The sequence below is a fragment of the Acanthopagrus latus genome, chromosome 9 (genome assembly GCF_904848185.1).
Source record: "Acanthopagrus latus isolate v.2019 chromosome 9, fAcaLat1.1, whole genome shotgun sequence".
Classification (NCBI taxonomy): Eukaryota; Metazoa; Chordata; class Actinopteri; order Spariformes; family Sparidae; genus Acanthopagrus; species Acanthopagrus latus.
The window spans coordinates 15643746-15666838 of NC_051047.1; the positions used below are offsets into that span (position 1 = coordinate 15643746).

General features: G+C 40.4%; 1 protein-coding gene across 4 annotated transcripts in view; it reads right to left on the minus strand.

Moving 5' to 3' along the window:
• The window catches only part of xirp2b (xin actin binding repeat containing 2b), a 45394-nt gene that overhangs the window by 14014 nt on the left and 8287 nt on the right, over positions 1-23093 (minus strand). Inside the window, exons 1-3 of one of the 4 annotated variants that reach the window (XM_037108657.1) lie at positions 4188-4306; positions 1041-1104; positions 775-943 (exon numbers count right to left, since the gene is read on the minus strand). The exons of 1 other annotated variant lie outside the window; for it this stretch is intronic. In XM_037108657.1, the coding sequence (XP_036964552.1) occupies positions 775-825 (51 nt within the window). In that variant the 5' untranslated portion in view covers positions 826-943; positions 1041-1104; positions 4188-4306. Of the gene's footprint in view, positions 1-774; positions 944-1040; positions 1105-4187; positions 4320-23093 lie in introns of those variants that run through there. 2 more of the 4 variants (XM_037108655.1, XM_037108656.1) reach the window with 2 other exon arrangements.

Here is a 23093-nt window from a genome sequence, read left to right on the forward strand (position 1 = left end):
ATATACATGCATGTAGTATAAGCACAAAACTGCCTGAACCCCCTTTGCCAGCTGTAAAACTGCCATCACCTCCACTAATACTGTATGACAACGCCAGCAATGAATGGTAACAATACCGTCTCAGAGCGACTCTGCTACTGTGCAAACCTGGATCTCTGCAGCTAAATATTGCAGTACCGCTTATATAAAGGTACTTTAAGGAAACATTAGTTAATCTATAATAAGGCCCCTCTTAAGCCATTATAATGCTTATTAACGTTAATGAGTATATGTAAACATTTAAACATCATTATGCGACTTTTAAACTTCATAATATCAACTTTAAAAATCATGTTGATGGTTCAGTGTCTTGTAACAGGGTGAATGGTGTCTCTGTCTCTATCACTCACGTCTGCACTGTGTAACTTCAGTGAGAAGGTCGGATCACAGCGCTACATACATCTTCAACATACAAGTTTTAAGCACATAACACTGTTATGAGGCGATGAGTTGTGCTTGTAGTTACACACAAGACACTGTGCCACCAAGTGGCTGTTACTTTAAAGTAAAAAGTAAAACATAATGTTGCTTTAAAGTAAATCATTTTTTTATTATGCGCCTTTTTTTTTTTAATCGCCCAACTATACACAGTACAACAGGAAAGTAAACAAACCAAAAGTGTTGACCATAGAAACTTGGCTCATGATTGCATTAATGCTCTATCAGCGCAGGCAGCTCTGGCAGGTACATGTCGTATAGCTGAAACAATACGTGTCCATGCGCAGGCTTAACTACCCCGCTGGGGATGTTGTGCTCGACCCGCTTGGAGACAGCTGCCTGGTACATGGCCTCACACAGTTGGTCAGTGGGATGACCTCTGAGTCCACAGAGTGAATCCGGTTCCTCTGGTTACAAATCGCTTTCAGGAAGTCCTGTCCTGGTTTCAAACCTGCGCTGCCAGCAGCTACGGCACACATAATAAGCCAATAAATATAAGTGTTAAATTCTACTTACTGTGCATGTAATATTGTGTGTCATTAACTATTAAAAGTGCACAATACCTCTGGGTGCTAACACATGCAATTAAAGCACTGCCTCAGGTGATGGATCCCTTTATGTTTCTGGCTGTTTTGTTTCAAAAGAGCACAGAGAGCGGACTTTTATGAGCCTGATTTAATATGTTTCATTACATTGCAGATAAAATGGCTCACAGGCAATAATGATATTTTTGTGTGTTAATCATAAATTTCAAGGTAAATTCACATAAAACAAACAGTCTGCTAATGCAACAGCTAGTTTGTTTTTTTTAAAAAAAAATCAATTTGATGGTATTTATTCCGTTTATGAATATGCTGATGAAGACGTCAAAAGCTGAGCCATGGTTATGTGTAATAATGCTTTGATAGTTTTTACTTTCTTGGCTAAACAATGTCTTGTGAGTGATTTAAAATATTCTACAGGGGAATTATTTAAACCTGTTCCCTTACAGTGATAATAACAAGATGTAGGGGATTTATTATTACAGTATGTACAACCTCCCAGATGTCCAGAGTGATGGTGGCTTCATCATGATTTGACTTGGTTTGTCTCCTTCATTTGGATGAATAAATGATGTAAGTGTTACATGATTATCATTTTTCTGGACAGCCATATGCAATATGCAACAAACTAAATAAACAAAACATGTTTATTTTGAGGACTGAATAAACTGAATGAACAAACTTATATTAAAGCAAAACACAATTTCAAACTGTTTTAATTTGTTTATATGTGGTGGACCCTGCCACCTTTTTAGCTTCAAACAGTGTTCTGGGAACCTTAGTTTCCTCTGAGAGCAGTTTGTTTATTCTGTTATGGTAAGAAATATATTTCCGAGTTCATATTATTACTGTATTAATATTGTAAATGCTAAAATGCTGAGCTTGAAGTTTTTCTCCAAAGCTACATATTGCCCCTTTAATATATCTTTCCTCTGATTGTGCATGTTTGGATGTTTTGGATTTTCAAAAATGTAAATTTATGTTAAACATTATTTTATGTTGAGGGTTGATATTCTTTCCTTTCATCTGGACCCTCTACTGGCATGGAGGCCCTCGGCATGTGTCCAAAAATCCTGTGTGCAGATCCAGCCCAGTATCCAGGAAGTGTTTTTAACAGTCATTAAGATTCCTTTTCACTTTTAGGCATGACTGTAATATAGGAGTTTATGTATGATAACCAACAGAGGCGAAGGAGCATAATTGTTAACCTGTAGGATGCTGCTATCTGCTTAACAGACAGTTAACAAGATTATTACTTGTTAACATCCACTGACTCCTAATACTACCCAGCCATTTGCTGACACAACGTTTTCGTCTGGAGAATTCACACCTCGGTTCTTGTGGACACGAAATGTGCTGATGCAAATCAGATGAATGAAATACGACTACAGACTGTTTTCCACTGTTGAAAAAAAGCACAGCATCCGACCATCTATTACTCTGAAGGCACACAGCATATTGAAAATCTTAATCTCGGCTCCGCTCTGTGGTGAATTAGCACCACTTGGAGCCATGTGTGTACCCATCTTATTGTAATATCCAGAATAATGCAAGCTAAAGCTGCCAGACGGGCGATGTGAGATGATATTTCATACCTGTAATTATATTTTTGTCAGTAAAGCGCAGATTTAATCACTGCATATCATTTTTCAAAGTATTGAAAACTCAATGAAATACAGAGTCAATGAAACAGGAAATCAGAGCAAAACACAGCAGTTTTTTATTTTTTTTTACTTTATCAATTCTTTGGGTTAAACGTAATAAGCTGTTTAAAAACAAACTGCATTTACATTTTATTTTTTAGTGCTTTGAATTGATGTTAGCTGGTTTCCATTGGCCATTTCTGATTTGTAGCTTACCAGTCTGGGATGATCTATTTTAGCCCTGGAGGAATGGTGGGTATGTGTGTGTGTAAACCTATCAGTCCGTTAAAGCAGTAAAGTAGATTACACAACTCTCAAAATTCATCGTAGCATCACAGCAGTTCCTGAAACTGTCACTAAATATAATCTGTGGGATTCATGTACACGGACACATTCTTTTGGTTTTCTTGATTCTTAGCATGACCATCTGTGCTTCATTCATTTGATTAACTATTCACTACGTTAAAGGTCAAATTTGTCAGATCGTTCATTGATGAGTCTCATTCCCAGTTCATCAAATAATGACGCTGTATTTGACAAGTTCACAACTAAACAATCAACTATCTTACAAACTGGACCTTTAATGAACAGAGCTGGAGTCACAGGGAGTTAATTAAGTCTCTAGGGGAAAAAAATGGGCACTCACTGCTGTGATGCTAGACTACAGGTAGTTACTGACAGCACATCTTTTAGTCAATCTTTTAGTTCAAATCTCAACTTGAGCAGTGAAACTTTATATTGCAGCATAACCCAGTTAAGATCTTCAGGACACTGACTCATAGACCGTAAATTATTGAGGTAGGAACTAAAATTTGGAGCCAAAAAAAATCTGTCAACAGACTGAGGCTATCTGATGACACGTTAGGTCGGGCTAAGAGCTCGAATGACAAGAAAGTGAAGTAATCTCGGCGCCATGTACTTGCAAAAATAAATCAAGCCTATTTTAAAACTGAACCACAAAGGCTCGTGTTTCTCAGTGAAATATAGCGGAAAGCTGGAGGGTCAAGTCTTTCCTTTCCATAAGGCTTTGAGATAGCCGGCATTGAAAACCTTGTGTTTGTGCCTTTATTTGTAGTATTGCTCATTTCAAGGCTTGCCTGGTGACGAGGAAGTAGAGCGACATAACACCTTGAGGTGCTAGCCTTGGCGCAAACAGCTCAGCTGCTCCATATATTTGGAATTAGTAACAGAATAAATATAATCTCTCCTCAAGCTAAAAATCCAGAGTTAATTTAGTGCTTTAGTCACGGTTTATTTTGCTGCGGGCTGGACGTAAGAGTTATATTTTGCCTCTGTTCCCATATTTTGAGTAGAATTGCACTAAGCATGAGGACAATGGTGATGAATCAAGAATCCAGTGCCAGCTTTTCATGTGTGTCTTGGGTAGATATCAAAAACAGATTTGATAATAGATTTTCTGCATGTGAAATCATCAGCACAACATTTTTAAAAAATGCTGAAATCATTCGCTTACGCATACAAACTTCCACTCATCACAAGACAAGACAAAGTGCTCGTCACCTACCAGGTACAAGGATGATGAATTATAAAAAACAGGAACTCAGCAGGTAGAAATCCCACACCAAGGCCAGCGCACCCCCGACCTGCAGGGTCTCTCCAAGCCAAAATCCAAGTCAGCGCTAGAGACCAGCTCCGGTACTATGTGTTCACCTCTGTCCAACGAGCAGACAGTGACAGCTGATTTTATTTTAGACCCTCCGCCCACTTCCAAAAGATGGGCCTGGGGTGTTTTTTTAGAGCCTCAGAGGTCTCCATGCCTCCAATGTCAAGTCCCCAGAAAATCCACATGGAAGTACTTCCTGTGACTCCACTGCAGACGCTTGTGTAAATCAGGCCAGCCAGGTTTCATCATCAGAGTGCACTGCATACTCCAGCAGCTGTTGCCGCCTGTCATGATATGCCAAACTATGCACGCACAAATCCACAACAAATAACCTGAGAGTTTCTCATAATTCACAGCTTCTGATAATCCCCGAGCAGCCGGTAGTGGATGTCGGACAGGTGCGAAATCAGGTGACGGTAAAAGGTGGTGAAATGTGTTGGCTGTGAGCTGAGCTTTGCAGTTGGATCGAAATGGGGTCAGTGATGTCATGCTATTTGCTGAGAAGAGAAGGGTTAAAGGGGCTGTAAATATGACAGGAGACACCTCTGAGGTGTGGAGGAGGCGGCCAGCTCATCTTGTTTGGCCCAGCTGGAGACAGTGGCGCCAGCCTGACCCTGGTATCTCACAGAAGCAGGGGCCGGTGCTCGGAGAGCAGACATGTCTGCCAGGCATCTGCAAGACCCCCGTTCGTCCACAGCATGTGTAACTCATACCTGCTTTTCCATACACCACCTGTTTTAAAGAGACACTCTGGGATTCCTGCTCCCGCCAAACTGCACCAGACTGAAATGCAAAAGAGCCCGTGCACCTGTTTTCCCGATCATTTCAAATGTGAGTTAATGCGATTCTGGCATCACTCTGGAGAGCCTGGTGCTCGCTGTAATGGAAGTCACATTACTTTCCTGCCAAATCTTAACGAGGAAGAAAAAATATCTGAATATTTGTGTCAGTGTTTGAGGTCTCATGTTCTTTTCATGATGACCCTGCTTTATTCGGCTCGGAGCTAGTCCGCTGTGATCCATAGCAGAGTTAAGCCAAGCAGTGAGGGTGAAAGGAAAGGAGAGATATTTAATTCTCTCCCCCTCTCTTTCTCTCTCACAGACACAGAGAGCACAGGAGATAAGAAGTGATTTCCATGTGATATTTTACATATTTCCAGATGAAGAAGAAAAGTCCAGACTGTGGAGCATAGAGCTAAATTTTTTAGTGACAGCATCTTTTGTCACCTCTTTGACTGCTGAGATGTTCAATTCTATTTGGAGTTCCTTCAGAATTAAAAAAGAAAATCAGTATTGTCAGTTTTGAGCCCTGCAGTAAGTTCTTCGATTGGAAAAACATTGTAATTACGTGGATTTAGAAAGCAGAGAAAGTGTTGCAGAGAAAATTCTGAATTAATGATGAAGCTTTTCATGCGGATGGCACAGGATGCTGTTTGATATTTTTCTTATTTTTTAACAAATCTGATGTACAGGGCAAAACTAGCAACAAATATATATCTGACCAAGAAGACTGTACAATTGTATATGGCCATCTTTCTGTTGTCACTGGAACATAATAACTAACGTTACTCCATGGATCACTGCAACTGACCACTCATGTTTTATAACGTCTTTGTAACTCTGAGAAAAAAAGTGGCTGAACACGAGTTTAAAGGTGACATTTATAAGAATTAACCACCCCAAACGTAAATGCTAGACACAAATAAGGGGCAGCATATCACCCCAAGTAACTGCTAACTGCAGAAAACTGTGAATGCCACTAGCTAGTTAGCTCAGTAAGCCGAGCAGCTAGCAGTCCGGACTGGGACCTAGGAATGGTATCGTGGGAAAGCACAGGCTTGGGCTAGCTAATTAACATGCTTGCTTTAATTTCTTCATGTATTTTAACAGCAACAGCACACAATTAAATGTAATTGCACCGCAGTTAGCTAGTGGCTAATTTGCATCTGCTGTCCCAGCAATTACACAATGTCCAACAACACAATACATAAAAGCCTATCAGTAGAAATGTCTTTAATGCAACATGTAGATGTATTATTATATCATTTTTAAAATGTTCTTTTTACATATTGCACCTTTAACGTGCAGCCTGGTGGCACAGTGGTTGCCGTTGTTGCTCCACAGCAAGTCCTGGATTCAAGACCTGCATGGGGCAGGCCCTTTCCATGCAGAGTGTGGGTTCTCTCCGGGTGCTCCGGCTTTCTCCCACAATCCAAAAGGTTTGGTTAATCAGTTATTCTAAATTGTCTGTAGGTGTGGATGTCAGCGTGAATGGTTGTTTTTCCCTATATTTCGGACCTGTGATGGAGTAGTGAGTTATGCAGGGTGTACTCAGCCGGTCACCCAATGACAGCTGGGATCAGCTCCAGCTTTAACCCAAACCATGCAATCCTAAACTTAATCAAACAACGACAGTGACTTGAAAGAAGCTGCAAAATAATTTGTGAACTGGTCGATATACACAGTCACTTTGCTCCATAGTACAGTATATTTGGACAGTTTTGTGTTAATCTTGCCAATTTATTCCAGCACACTGGATTTGAAATAAATCAACTTCAGCTAAATGTGCTGACTTGCAGTTGTGTTTGAGGAATGGTAGTGTCGGGATCATCTACCTGCCAGGTATGTAGATGGAGCTGTTTTTATAGTCTGCATGCTTTTGGAAAGTGAGGCAGGAAACTGACACAGCTACATTCGCTGTTTGTCCAAATAACTCAAATCTGAAAGTGTAGCCTGGTTTTTATCTTGTTCTCTAGTGCAGTGTTCTGGGGACAGAGCTGCTCTCTAAGTACTTGACCACTGCATGGCCAGGGCTGAAAATAACATTTAGTATTGGTCAGTACTGTCTATGAATTTGCGTTTCAATTAAGCAGTCTGGTTGAGTTGAGCTGAGTTTGTGATACATTAGCACTATTATTTCTGCAGCTCCATTACCATTAAAACTTCTTTTTGCCGCCTGTCATCTCCCTGTAAAGGCACCTAGCACTGAACACTGATTGGTCAGTCAGAAAAAACTCTACTAGTCTCTTCATTTGTGCATTAATGTAGGATTTCCCCAACTCGCAAATGTTTGCTCCCAAGAGTTAAGATCAGTTTCCCCTTTTGTTTCCCAAATACTGGGACAATGAAAGGATTACCCCCAAAGATCTTGTAAACAACCTCCCCCTACATTTTAGAGTCCTGAACATGGTGGGAACACAAAACCGATCTTGGGTTCACCAGGGGAAAAAGCACTTTGTTGGAAAAGCAGCTTTAGTATACTGAATGTCTGTTCGATGGGAAAGTAGATTAGATTTCTGATTCATGACATCAAAACAAAGCTTGGGGATGTTTCCCAGGAATGTGACAAAAGAATTACAATGAATAACATTAAAAAAAGAATAATTGACAGTGAATAATTTACAAAGAATAATAACAAAAGGAATCCTCTTTCAATAAACACAGACAGAATGGCTGAGTAAAACGCTCTTTGCTTTCCCAACAACTTTCTCCAACATGCCCTTAGGCAAGGCACCAAACCCCACGGCTGGTCCCTCACGAGAAAATGGCCCATTGCCAGCCAACACAAGTGTTTGCTGGAGAGTCTTACAGTGTGAATTTGTAAACCTCACTACTCTCGCAGCTACTCTCGTCCAGACTGTTGCTGCAAATATCTGTGAGCTCTTTGTCACAGCGCCTGATTAAATAAGAGCGAAGCCCAGAGAGGACGCCTCTGAGCTATTTACATCACAACGTTTAATTAGGTTTCTGTAGAAAGTGAGGAAATGTCACATTCACAAAGGCTGCCAAACACACCCTGTGATAAAACATCAAGAAAATATAGGGGATTAAAACATTAAGACATGATGTCACGCTCTTATGATAACTATTAGTTCTATAGGTATCGGTACTAACCCTAACCCTAACTTAAAAGTGCAACATGTAGGAATTTAATTTACAAAACTTCTTTCTCCCAACCGTCCAAAGCTCCTGTGGTAGCATTAAACACCATAACCCCTTTGGAAGTCCTGCTAGCTCCATGGCTAACTAAGCTAACATTCACTGCAGTAATGGATGTTAAAAAACGGAATAAAGTATATAGTATATAATATAGGCCCCTAACCCTATAGCAACAGTTATTTTGGTGACATGCTCCTCTTATTTGTTGGGGGTATGAGCTCAAGGTGGCCAATTATTACATACTGCACCTTCAGGGACAAATATGTAAAATATAATATGATGGCTGCTAAATAACCTGACCTTTCTTGTGTGATAATTATGGTTGCAGTTGTTCTCTTTGTTTAGTGAACGTAAAGAAACAATAATTGTTTCTAATGCTGAAATTCACAACATTAAAGTGCAATGCAAATGTTCCCATCCACAGCGCTCTTCTTAGAAATGCTAATTACAAAATGCGCTAATTAACAGCTCTGTCATCTTTATCACAAATATGTGACAACAATGATTTTATTAAAGCTGCAACAGCGAAGAATCATTACAGTCACCGGACGTCTCTTCCTGTTTTGCCACCTCTCCGCTGGAATATGAAGGGATTTTATTCACATTTCATCTGAACTATGTGGTTTCATCCAAAGCTCGAGAAGTTTGAATGGCCAGTATTCCACAATTCCTGTGAATTCTCTCGAAATATTGCCAACAGTGTATTCATTTCGATCCTCTCCCCAGTCAGGGCCTGGTGTAGCTCACATAAGTGAGCACTGCATGCGGACCACAGGCAGATAGCACCATGGGGTGCATGACAATGAGCCACAACTCTGCCAGATGCCATTAGAAGCAAGGCGATGAATCACAAGGATTCTTCACACACTCCCAAAAGAAATTGTTTTTATTTGGGGCAGACTTTGTTCTTTTATGTCTTTTAACTGGATCCACATTTAGAGTGAAACTACCCGATAAACTGCAAAATCAGGAATTATTAACTGCCTTCAATGCTACTATGAGGCTCAAAGTACACAAGCTCCTCTTTTCATGTGATTTCTCTCACACTGACGTCTCAAAATCAATTTCTTATTGCTCTGGCTTTTGATCATCTCAAGTGGAGGAGTGCAATGTGTTATGTATGAAGCGAGATGACGAGCGCAGATCTACCATAAAGCCCAGCATGCCTAACAGATGATGTCAGGAGTGAGTGGCCAGTGATATGCAGTATTTTAAGAAGCTCCAAAGTGTCTGTACACTGTGGTGTTACATAGAGACACAGCGTCTTTAAGCTCCACATAGTCGCTGCTCTGTGTGTGGTGCTCGCCGCTACACACAGAAAGTGTCACTTTGTGCTCCTGACTATAGGCCACCTGGTAGAGCTGAAGGGAGCGACCCACAGCCTATCAAAGACAAGTCTGCTAGCCCAGGAAAATGAAGGTTTTAAGTTGATGAACTGAAGAAGGGAACATAGTCTGTGTTTTCAATCACTAAATTCCAGTGTTGAACAAACTGAATGAAGGAGTGCTATTTTAGAGTACAGCAAGGGGAGATAATGTAATGGATGGTGACGCTGATTGGAAATAACTCTATTACTGCAGAGAGAGAAAGCCAAATATAAAGCTATTTGTGCCTTATCAGGAAGGCCATTATTTTTGACAAGCTGGTCTCCTGTGGTCCACAAAAAAACACTACAAGACCTAATTAATACCAGGCACAGTGTGCACCCACAAACTTCACAGACTGATTGATAAAACTCATTAAAGGACAATGAAAAACTGGCATGCAACAAAACTTAACATTCTAAAACCGGTTAATAAACTGCATTGTCCTATTTTGGACCATACTTCCTGTCTTGAACTAAAGCGTGTTCTAGGCAGGGACGCTATGCCATTGTTCCACCTCACCGTCCTGTTTGAAAGGCACAAAGACAGAACGCTTCCACTCTGAGCTGTGTAAGCCATATAAACTGGTGAAACAACAGGACAGGACCGGTGTTTAAAGCTTTTGTCATCTGTGTGCGACCCACATCTGGAGATTTAAAAAGCATCTAGCAGCTAATCAAAGAAAAGCACAGACAACATGGTCCAGTTGGCTCGCCTATCCTGCATCCATCTGGAGCGCTGGTTGTGCACGTCCTCAGAAATTAATGTCAGACGAGTATGGCTCACTTAAAAATCCAGCCCAGTCTCACACCAAAGAGTGACCCACCAGTCTATTAGAGGTCAGCATGTGAGGGTGACATTGGGCAGGTGGACGATGGGAATGGTTGGGTGATAAATATGTAGGACTCCAGCTCAGGCAAAGAGCGTTAGAGTCACCAGGCAGACAGCCGGCGCTGACTGTTGAGAGGAGGTTGTTGGGAAGTAGCAGTAAGCTAAGCAAGTAGATTGGCTGCCTTTATTTGGTAATCAGACACAGCTTGTCACTTATTGGTGACATGAACACAGATTTCATGGATAGGCGATGGGCCAAACGCATAAAAGACATGGTGGACCAGGGGTCCTTTTAACGATTTGGCATGATAGCAGGTTGAGCGTTCTTATTTTGTGACAATCCATCCAAGATGTTGAGTTATTTCACAGAATTGGGGAAAACAGTTACCTGCAGGTACAATACATTTAATTAGAGGTAAAGTCAGACGATCTTAATAGTCAGCAGGATTCATCCTCCAGGCACTATGAATGTCTGTACCAGATCATTTGGCAACCTATCCAATAATTGTTGCAATATATCAAGACAAAGTGGTGGATCAACTACATATAATGACGCAACATTAAATCCATACAAGTGAAGTCACGCACGTGGGCAAAACTACCACTAATATTATTGCCAGTATATTATTTGGTGTGAGACACACAAACTGGAAAACCTCAGCTTGAAGTTTTCATTCAGTGATAGTAACAACGGAGACTTGAAATGTCCAAAAGCAGCAACACTGTGAGAGTTTCAAAAACCCCCTTTCTATCAAAAACACCAACATAATTTCAGAGTGCTCTGAAAGCTGAGGGCACTCATCTGAGAGATTTGTGATTTTCATACCTGCAGGTTTGTCTGCAACAATCACAGAGAGAGTCTCATACATTACATAAAGGATGTGATGTGTTTTAACTCTTGCGTTTTCATATGAAAGCTTTTTCTAAAACATCCCTAACAGAGCATCCTTCCTGCCATTCACCTACTAATGATATAATAGATAATATATGCACACTGCTTTAGCTTTATATATGCAAATGCTCTCAGGGCGCAGAGTGAGGATATACCACTTAGCCACTAATCGGCACCACAGGGCCCATGAATAAGCCCCCAAAGGTGCTTCTCCTGCTTCTCCTTTGGAAAATTACGTAGAACAATTCTGCAATTGAGACAGTGCCGCCCTTCTGCTTGGAACCTGCAACGGGGAACCTTCTCACACAAAGCTCAGCCCTCACATCAAAACACTTAACGGGCTGAAATCAAATTCTTATAAGAGAGAAAATGCCAAACAGGCATCAGAGAGACAAGAAGCTGAAGCGAAGGCAGCGATCCTCAGGGGGCTTCCTCCAGCAGATCAAAATATGTTTTTCCTAACTGTCTTCAAAATATCCATGCTCGCTTTCAAACTGACACTGTGATCACGTATTTCCCCCACCTCCACTCACACAAAATAATGCAGGTGTTGTTGCTTGGGGCGTGAATATAGAGAAAAAATCTTCGCAAACCTTCAAGCTAACGTGCTTATTTTTTTTTTTTTTTTACATTTTAGCGCTGCACTGCACAGATAAGGTAGACCTGAAGTAGATTACAGTATTAAGAAGGCAGTTAAAGCGTCCCGGACTCTATGTTTGTCTCTGATATATTTAGTGTGGTGTTGGGTCACTGGCTGCTGTGGAAAGGTGCTTTCCAACACTGAATTATTAACAGCACACAAACACACACACACACACACACACACACACACACACACACACACACACACACACACACACTCTCAATGTGAAACATGACAAAAACTGAAAGCAGGTTTATAATTTAATCCTCTATAAGCACTGTATCTACACAACCTAATCACAGTATTTAACTCATGTCATGTTAATCTTGTAGAGTGCATAACACCAAGAAACAGGATTGCATTTTTGCTTGGTATTGTCCCAAAGTCAAAAATCCAATATCAACTTTCAATTTCAACTTTCTTCATGAAAATTTCTTAAGAGCAATTGCTGGTGTCCTCATCCCTGAGGAGGACACCAACAGTAGTGCTGTAACTCTGCTGTTGAGCTCTCCATCACCCTGCCAGCTAAGCAAAACCACACTGCTTTTCCAGCTTCTTTCACTGACTCGTATTCAAACAACTGCAAACGTCAGCTAACCGCCAGCTAAAACGACGAGTGACCCTGATTGAGGTCAGAGAAAATGAGGACCATGATGATTATAAATGTGTTGTTTTGTATTGTATTTTGTGTCAGAAGGTAATTAATATCATGGACTGTAGGTTTACTTGGATCTTGTGTAACACCACTGCTGAGGGCTAAAGGTGCACAAATGCTTTTATTGAGTGTTATTAACATTATTGCAATGACACAGTTGTGTTTCCAGTGATATATACAGTGATTCATACAGTTTCCCAGGATGGGAGGTTTGTATCCCCCACTATGAGCTTTTGAAATGACACTCCCCAGTGGAACATAATGACAGACCATGAATGACAGCAGCATTACAGTACATCATGTCAACTGTGACACATTGTGTTTCAACAATAATTCAGCTTCAGCTCTTTACTTATCTTAAACCTACACAACATTATTTACGGTTTAACCTACAATATTACATCATCCATACAAAATTCAGCTGTAATATCCATAATGCGTTGCAGTGACTGTCAGTCATCAGAAAAGACCAGGCTAGCCATTTTGTGCTTTGAGTCCCTATGCTAACTTCGGAGCTGTCCACACCAGCCCGGTTAATTTTGCAACTGTGAAATTATGTTCCCGGTTTTACTGTTCTGTCCACATGCAACCGTGCTTTTGGAACACTGAAACCGTGGTCGTTTGAAACCGGAGTCCAGGGTGAGGTTTTCAGCTGATTCGGGTTTCAGCGGTTGCATGTGGATAAGACAACCGCAAATATTTCCACTGCTTATGTCAGATCTGAGCGCGTGCCTCTGTAAATATTGCACACGCAGCAATGTAAACAGAGAGTAACGACAGTTAGAAGGTGGTTAGAGGTTGTTAACTAGCTTCGCTTGATAACTTGGCTAAAATGGACGTGACAAAGTTGTTGTTTATTGGCTTGCTGTCTGCTGTGTTTGGCTGTCATGTCCAGCTGCTAATGCAACAACGGCGGCGCCTGCATGAGCAACGAAGGAGACTGCTCTTCTTGCTAGCAAACAAACGATGCACCCTTGCGAGTCGCCATTGTTGTTTGTGTTTTGGTATTTGCCATGCTTCCCCTTTCCGGTTTTAAACTATGTTGATTGGTTAAAACAGCCTTCCCGTTTTACCTTACATCCCTACCTATTGCTGTGGCATATGTATTACACGTATATTGCATCACTTGGTGGCGGATTTTACGGTTGCGTGTGTACAGAGTTATTCTCGGTTATTTTTATTACACCACTCGTGTGGACGTGGAATTTTATTTAACAAAATCTCGGTTGCAAAATAACCTGGTCTCATGTGGACAGGGCCTTAAACTGATTACCTTCTGATTCCAACCTTGTACAGTGCTGGTAACACTGAACTTATTCGAAAGTAAATAAGCATATTTTTTGCAATGGCTTTACAAAAAGGATGCAAATAGCAAAGAGGTGAGCCTTGATGATCAGAAGCTGTAGTTTAAAAAAATCAAAGAGAGGCAACAAAACTGAAATCCTTTCATAAATACAAAAAGTAAAGTCAAATACAAAACTAAATTCATACTAATTAACTAATGAAACACAGGTGAACAGGAAAGGGGCGGGAACGAGACAAAGACAGGAATTGGCAAGTTAAATATAACACATTATCAGAGAATCTTCAAAATAAATTGGGAAAACAACTGAGCTAAAACCTCTGAGCAAGACAACTTTAATATGAAACTTCTCATTCAAACTTTTAAATTATGTTTCAAATAAAACATCTCTCTGGATGCTATCACACTGCAGACGTGCACACATTGTATCATCGAAATAGAACATAATTATCTATGAGTGTACAGTTCTGTCCCCACAGACTTGCAGTTGTTATTGCTTACTGTACGTTACGGAGCCAAACTGAGCTGTGAGTGTTTGGGCCTCATAAGCGTCTTGAAGACAGAGGGATTTCGGTGAAAGCTCCAATCTCTCACTTCCAGCTGTCCAAAGCTGGCCCCTTCCAGAAAAGCCTCATTGGAGAATGCTGATGAGCAGCATGGAAGCAGCTCATGTGTATCTGATTTATACTGCCGATCTCTCTCCTCCTTCATGTCGTCGTCATTTCATGCATAACTGGCTCTAAGTATTCTTTGTGCATTTGGCTTTCAGTTTTGCCCATGTCATTTCTTCAACCGTATGAAATTTCTTTTAGAAAGTCAAATATTCCTCTGGCTAATGATGATAAAAAAGGTTTCTAACGCATCAAACACAATAAGTTACTTGAGCAGAAAAATATCCATCAACACTGCACCTAAATTTATCTCTGTGTTGCGGTGTATAATCCAAATTGCCAATTAACAGAGGGATGTAGAAAATGCATCAGTGCGCTTTACCTCAGGTGGCTGCTGAGGAAAGAAAAAACACACATTTAACTAACACATCAAACTGCAAAAAAAGCAGATAAATGCTGCTGCGGTAGTCAGTCTGTCTAAGCATGTCTCACACAATGAGGAATTCATTAACAAACACTGAGGAGAGACTGAAATATCTGTAAAATAAACAGACATTTTATTAGGCTGAGGCCTCCGATGCACAGAGGCAAATAATCAATTCTGCCTGCGCGCACATACACACATACAGGTACTTTTGTTTCTTCAAGCCCCCAGTCAGCTGTCAGAGCTCCCACTACCGAGAACAAAAAGCAGGCAACGCTTTGTTTCAGACGCCCAGTGGGGAGGGAGCTGCTTCTGCTCACAGCGCACTGTTTGTGTACTTGTGAGTGTGTGCGTCCTTGTGTTCCTGCATCCATGGGTGTTTGTGTGTGATGGTAATTGGGTGTATGCTAATAAAGCTGTGTGGTTGATCTTTCCTCATGACTGGAGTGAAGAGCAGGCAGCACGGCGAGAGCTTTGAGTTGGTTGACTACACTGCGACAAACGCACACACACACACACACACACACACACACACACACACACACACACACACACACACACACACACACACACACACACACACACGGACGTACACATTAATGCAACACTGCACTCACTGTGGTTCTGCAACTCTTCAAGATATACTTCAGGGGCTCTCAGGCCAGCGCAGCAGGTCCAGCGCTAGGCCTTTTGGGGGACTGCCAATCAATACGACATCAGCTTTGGAGAGAAATATCCATTAACTGAGAAGCCCGCCACTGAATAACAGTTAGAAACGATCACTCAGCTGGGCGGCAGAGGCAAGGTCCTACAATAACATCCAGAAGTCATATGTGTCACACAGAGATTTTTTTCAGGTCTGAAGTCATGAGATCAAAAGGTCAGCATGTAAATAAAGCAAATGACATCATATGTTATGCACTCATATTTTCTACTCATTCTACTCAAGGCCTGTCACAATAATTACATCATCAACTAAACCTACATATCTTACATTTAGGGTATTTATAAGATACTTTTGTTCAAATCAACTTACAGTAATTCAGACACTGACGGCGGTGGCTGCCATACAAGGTGCCGACCAACCCATCAGCAGCAGTATGGATTCAGTATCTTGCCCGAGGACACTTCGACATGCAGACCAGGGGGAATCAAACCAGCGACCTTCTAATAACAAGATGCTGGCTCTAACCGTGAGTCACAGCCATCCGATCTTTTAGTTAGATGTACGTAACTTCGATCATTTTTGCTAATAGCGATATTGGCCATTGCATTCGCACGTATTATTTTTTAAAGGATAACGGAAGGTTAGACAAAGCTGCCTGTCATCTCATAAATAGCTGGTTAGTAAGTTGCATTGTGGGTAATGAAGTAATGGGTAATCAAAATTGACACAGCACAACCAGAGGTATCACGTTTTTGTAATTCCACTCATTCTTCTTCCATTTGAAAACCAGGTGCTGACATTACTCATGATGCAATTTAGCCGCTGAGGGACATCACTGGAGGCAATTTATCAGATTACATACAGCTTGTAAACAAACTTTTATGTGTAAAATTGTTGGAGTTAACTTTTGACAGCCCAAGAGCCCATTTTATTTCTTGTTTGAGCTGTGTGATTTTCTTTTAAGCTGCTGTATTGAGCTTCTATTATGGTGGATTCTGCCACGATTGATAACTGTAGGAAGATGATGGTGAAACATAGTCAACCTTTATTTAGTGCCGTACAACCAGACTACAGAGCAGCGTCTTTCCTCAGGCTGTGACGCAACCTCAAGTCAGATCTGACGTAGTGACAGGTGACCTGGAGCCCCTTGTCTCACTGATGGTCTCATTTGCTTATGTAGGTCAGGTAGAAGCATCACTATTAAACTGAGACTGTTTTATAACCAGTTAAAAACTCCTCATAGTACTTTTGATCTTTTTAGTCACTTGGGATATTTTAATATTTGTTTCATATATCAATTCCAATGTCGGAATATTCTTGTCTGAGAGGGTATACTTGCATATTTATCCTATCATATCATCATCATCTGATATTGCTTTCTATTTATCAGCGGTATTAACATTTGAAAAATAGTGTTTATTGCAATTTCTTCCTGGGCAATATATCATCCAAGAAAGTTGTTATCGTATCATTCATTCTCAGAAAACTGCTGTGATTATTCACGTTCACGTTCTGCCTAAAACACGAGCAGAATTCCCAGTTCAGAGGAAGGCAAAATATAATTTGCCTCATTTAAATGGTCTTAGAATGAATAATAAACACTTATTATGAATTCAGTCATGACATTTTTCTTGCTCCAGTGTCAGCCTTCCTTCACATCTTTTCATTTCTCACAGATCAGCTCTTAATACCAGCAGCCTTTCAATGGCAGCAAGATATTACTGTAAAAAGACGCTACTTTGAAGTTGTTAAAACCTTGAACGCGTGTCAACCTCCAATAAACATGTTAGATTAAAAGAAGGGAGAGGAAAGCACACACACTCATGTGCACACAAACCGAATACATCAGCCCTGTGGTGAAGAACCTTGGCCCCTTCCTCCACCACTCCCCCTCTTCCTCCCCCGCTGAACTTTAACATGTGACTGGAATGCATCGAGGCATTTTAAATATTTCAACATGTTTGCCGATTTGGGGAAATCAGAGTGACCTCCATCCATAAACCAGAGAAAAACCTTCAATAACCACTAGTCAAATTCTCCACCTTCTATTTTCCAAGGAAATGCTTGCAATAATGTTTGGTTTTTTTTAAATCAGTAACCCAAAGTAAAACCCTCAACCTTTCATTCTAGAAGGTACGGCAAACATTTAACACCACTTCACTCCATCTGTGTGTTCATGACTGACACCAGATAACACCAAAAAAGAAAAACAGAAGGGAAGCGCAAACCAATCTTCATCTTAATTACATCTGTGAGATCCAAAGGAGGATTAAAAGCAGAGACAATTAAGTCTCCTGAAATTTTTTGTAGGATTTCTGATTAAAGTGACAAAATACTAAAGTGACTCTAAAGACGGATTTTATTTCTCCATATGCTGTTCTGCTCCACACATCCCAACACAATTTGTGCAATTGAACTTTTATGTCGCAAGAGAAAAAAATCTGCAGAAACAAATATTACAACTTCATTGAATCTGGGTCATTCCTGCAGAGGAGGAACATCAGTAAACTTCAATGGCAGTTACTTGTGTTCTCATGATCATCGTGTGCGAGTGGCCCCTCGCTGCCTCTACCCACCACTGTCCTTCAATTATGGTGTCAGATTTTTGTAAAATAATCAGGCTTTTACCCTGATCTCACATGACTTTGTTGAGGCTCTGTAACCAGCTGAAGGAAACAAGGACAAGATAACAGTGCCCAGAAGTTTCTGTCAAATCCTGCCCAAGAGACACAACAATCAAGGCATTTTAATGTCGACACAAAGAGGTAAGCTCCTAAAAATAAATCTCTTAATAACCTACCCCGGTAAATTCACCTGTAAATGTTCAGATGCCCTTCATGTGGGAAACAAGCTGCTGAGACAAAGAAACAATCAGTGTGCAGAAAAACCCACGACATCAGCAACATTCATAGCAACAGGCCGTATATATTTAGCCCCTGCTTGTCCTATGACATAGTCATGCCTGACATCCAATCTCGGCACCAAAAGACACGACGGAAATTCAAAAAGAACCTAAAAATAACTGTCTCAAGTGACAAAAGACTGAGCACAGTCACTCAAAGGAGGTTGACCCACACTGCTGTCAGTGAAAAATTCAGTTACGTCAAATGTGTCCAAATCAGTGGTGTAGTCTACGTGACATGCAGGTATACACCATATACCCACTACAGGATTTCCATATACCTACTTAAAAATGTGCAAAGATCCATAACAATATAGTTTTGTGTCAGAACTTTAACCTCAGTGATTTTGTTTCGCAAATACTGGGTAAATAACTGCAATAAAATACATTTTGCAGGGGAGTGAGTCTGACGTCACCTAACAACAAACGATGGTTGTTTCCCTGGCTGGACAGTAGCGCTCAGCATTGCAAGTTTAAAATTAGCTAACATAATGTAGAATCACTTCATGTTACAGAAAGGGAGCCTGATGCTAATGTTATACCTGGTACATGACAATTACATACAAGTTAGCAAATATTATTGTAATAGCAGTGGATTGTTGGTGTGCACAACCATATGTAATGTAATGTAGCACTCAAGCGAGTTGAATGGGACCTTAAGTAAAAGTATTAGACAACACTGTCAAAACATCCTGTACTGAAGTATTACATGATTAAAAATGTGTAATCAGGAAGAAGTAGTATTTACACTGTTAAAAGTAAAAAGTACTCAATGGCATAAATAATGACCCTTTTCTCTGTTAAACTACTGCATGTTATCTCATTATACAATTATGACTAATGCGTTAATAAAAAAGCAGGATACAACTGCAGCTAATGAATATTTTCATTATGGACTGGATGGATGGCTCATTATTCTCCATTAATCTACTGATTTTCTGGTTTGTTCTGGTCTGTTTTGTCCCACTAATGGTACAAAATTCTAAATGATTAAACATTAATTTAAATGGATAAAACAATTAAAAAGGAAAAGTGGAGAACCCTGACATTTGTGAAGCTGAAAACATGAAATTATTCAGGTTCCAGTAGCTTCTAGTAACAAGAACATTGACTTTAACAATTATCAAAATACACGGTACAATCTGAGAAAGTTATCTTAAAAAAAGTCAGCAAACAGAGAAGACTAATAATTTTGAATTAAAACATTTTAGCTTGTAGAACTTAAAAGTAATCTTCTTCTTTAGTTGTAAATTCTGTGGTAATCGGTTTCCTTTTTTAAATAAAGTTAAAGCTGCAGTCTGGAGTTCTGAGAATAAAATAGAGTATTTGAATGACCACAGCTCCCAGAGCCCTCTGTCTTCCTCTCTGCTGCACTGTAGCCCTGCCTTCAAAGCCCCTCCCCACAGAGGAGCCTGCTGTGCATGAGCAGGCTTGTAACAACGGGAACAGAGGACGCCCGATAACCAAGGCAGCATATTAATAATAACAACAACAACAAAAGTGTCCCGATTGTTCTATTTTTGATCAATACAACTAAATTACAATGACTATTGCCTCATGCCGAGTCACTGTAGATATCCCGAGAAATAAGCAATATTCCTCACATCGCGGTAGACAGAGTTACCTGGTAATCATTCAGGTAAAAATTATCACCATGCTGCCTTTCTGAAGCATGAGTTACATTATTTCTCTAAACCAATGCAACCACTTCAGACTGTCCTGAACACAAACTAATGTTTAACTGCCAGGTCACTTGACAGTCACTTTTGCTAACCAGTCGCCATAAAAACAAAGCTAATCACCAGGGTTAGCATACAAGCGAACAAGCTAGATTTACCAACAAGCTATGTAGTTTGACTGCAACATTGTACGATGATATTCACTATTGCGAGTAGTGTAACCGCCACCACCATAGCCCTGTGGTTAATGAAACATATGTCAAGCAGGGGTCCTTACTTGTCCAGCAGAAAAGCGTCCAACTCTGCGTAGCACTTGAGTCCTTACAAATCCTGCAGCTTCTTTGTTTTTACAAAGCTTTTCTTTGACAGTGTTCTTATTTCTTCTCTTTGACATGGGCAATTGTGGGGCATTGTTCAGCTCTGTTGTTGTTGTCTGTTCTCTGCCATTGTTTACAGTTTGGGCATGAAAGGATCTGAGCAGGTAAGAGCAGGGACTGTGTCTTTACAGGGGAGGGGCACTGCCCAGTAACCACTGCATGAGGGAGGGGGGCTGCCAGCAGCATACGCACAATAATGATTGACACTTCTCAGACACTCTCCTTGGCTCTGATTGGTGGTACTGAGCTGGGAGCAGTGGATTCTTGCAAATCAAATTAGGGCCACTGGGTGGAGCTACAGACAGTGGATTTTTACACAGCTGACGTATCTTATTCTACTGTCAGATCATACTGACAGTTTTAGCAAATATAACAAACATATAATATACAGACTACAGCTTTAAGTTCTGTCACTGATTTCTGTGCAGAGTTTGCATGTTCTGCCAGTGTCAGCATGGGTTTTCTCCGGGTACCACCACAATCCAAAGATATGCAAATGTTAAGTTAATCGGTTACTCTAAATTGTGTGTAGGTGTGAATGTGAGCAGGAATGGTTGTTTGTACCTGCCCTTGTATGAACTGTAAATTAGGTCCAAGAAATTGAGTAATTGTATTTAGTTACAGTCCAATACAGTTATTTTTTTACTTACTTATGACAAAAACACCATTCAGTGTCCAACAACATCTCTCTGTGTTTGTTTATGGGCTTGACATTAGCTATACTGTATCATAAAATCATATTTGGCTTAATACAAAACTAAAGAACATGAAATAATATCAATTTACTTTTCCATGACATTAGCCCTTATCAATAAATCCACACTCCTCTCTCTCTCCTGACTTCATCTGGATCAGAGGTGACAACGTTGGCTTTCTTTGTCAGTGCTGAGCTCCATTCATCTTCCCCGGGTCCTCTCCTTTTTGAACTCTGTCAACCTTCTTCACACTCATCACTCAGAAATCTATTTACATGCCAATTGTTCCATTTCATTCTGGACATATCTCCGCTGCGAGGCCAAGCAGCTCGACCCCTTGTTTGGGTAGTGTACATATTCAGCTGCACCTCAGCATCAGGGCGAAGCCTGCTTTGTTAGTCATGCTCTGACTTGGTATGCTGAACCACACTTTTGTTAGAAACCACTCCAGCGCCATATGTCTCTGAATGTTTTTGGCTAAAGCGAGAAGTGGTTTTATGTTGGGCAGTAAAATGTCTGCAGAGGACCGTGATGCTGTTATCTGAATAAAATGTTTGAGAGGACATTGCCACAAGTGCTCCTGAAGGCTTTCTGCTGCCTTTTTTTTTTCAACAGTATTTGTGTTATGAAGTGTCTTTGTTAGATTCAGACAACAGGGCAGCTTTCTCACTTTAAATTCAGCATGTATTATACATGCAGAGGAGAGTCTTTATCTTCGATTTCACACATCTGCTACAACCTGCTGATCCATTGGAAACCTGCATGAGCTGATTTGGTTTTACAGAATCACCATCAAAGATGTAGGGGCAAAAAATAACTAAAATTATCAACAGATAATTTAGCGGTCCAGTGGTCGTGCTCAAAACATGTTGTCATAAAAAAAAAAAAAAACACCACATAGGCCTATCACATGTAAAACACCAGAAACATGTCAAATATAACCATATGCAGACTCCAATTAGCTCAAAGCACTAAACTAAAGAGCACAGTATTAAGTGATGTCAGCCATAATCTGAGACTGTGCACACCTCATTGAACTGTGGTAAACTTGAGGCTCATAGGTATAAGGTTAAGTTTAATATGTGCATTACAACTGATAAACAGCACTTTGGCTCAAACTAATTAATAGGGCAGCCATGAGACACTCTGTGTTATACAAATGAGCATCTGAGACAGAATGGCTTAAAGCTAGACTCGCTGTGCCCAACAGTACCACAAACTTAAAAAAAACAGCCGTGCGGCAGGTTTTTCTCCTGACTAGACTGCCTGTATTTGGGTGATTTATGTTAACTGGATTTGTTTGCTAAACACAAGTGCCCATTATGCAAAATGTATCATGCACAATTAATCTTTGCCGCAGTGAGAGTGCAGTAGAAGCAGATTAAATCAAAAGTCCCATCGTTTTTTAAACTAAAGTAAAAAAAAAAAAACAAATCACCACTGAACTGGTTTCGGCTCATGAGAGATTTGTAAAGAGAGTCGGATGATTTGACTGTTTTACAAACACGGCATGTTTATTTGGTTACATTTCAGTCATTTTATCAACAATAATTTGGAGAGTGTAATATGAGGCTGCTGGTTTTTTTTTTAATATTTCAGTAATTAAAGAGTAATGTATTCTGTTTTCTGCCTGGAGAAACACACCACCTTCAGAGGAGAATGTCAGAGGAAAGAAAACACCCTTGCCTCCTTCATGATTTCAGTGTGGACCCACCAGCCATCTTGTGGCACAGTACCGTCACTACAACGTCAATTTGGTGAACATGATGGTAGGAGATAAAATACAAAGAACTGAATCCTTTTCAGGGTCATGACAAGTTTGATCC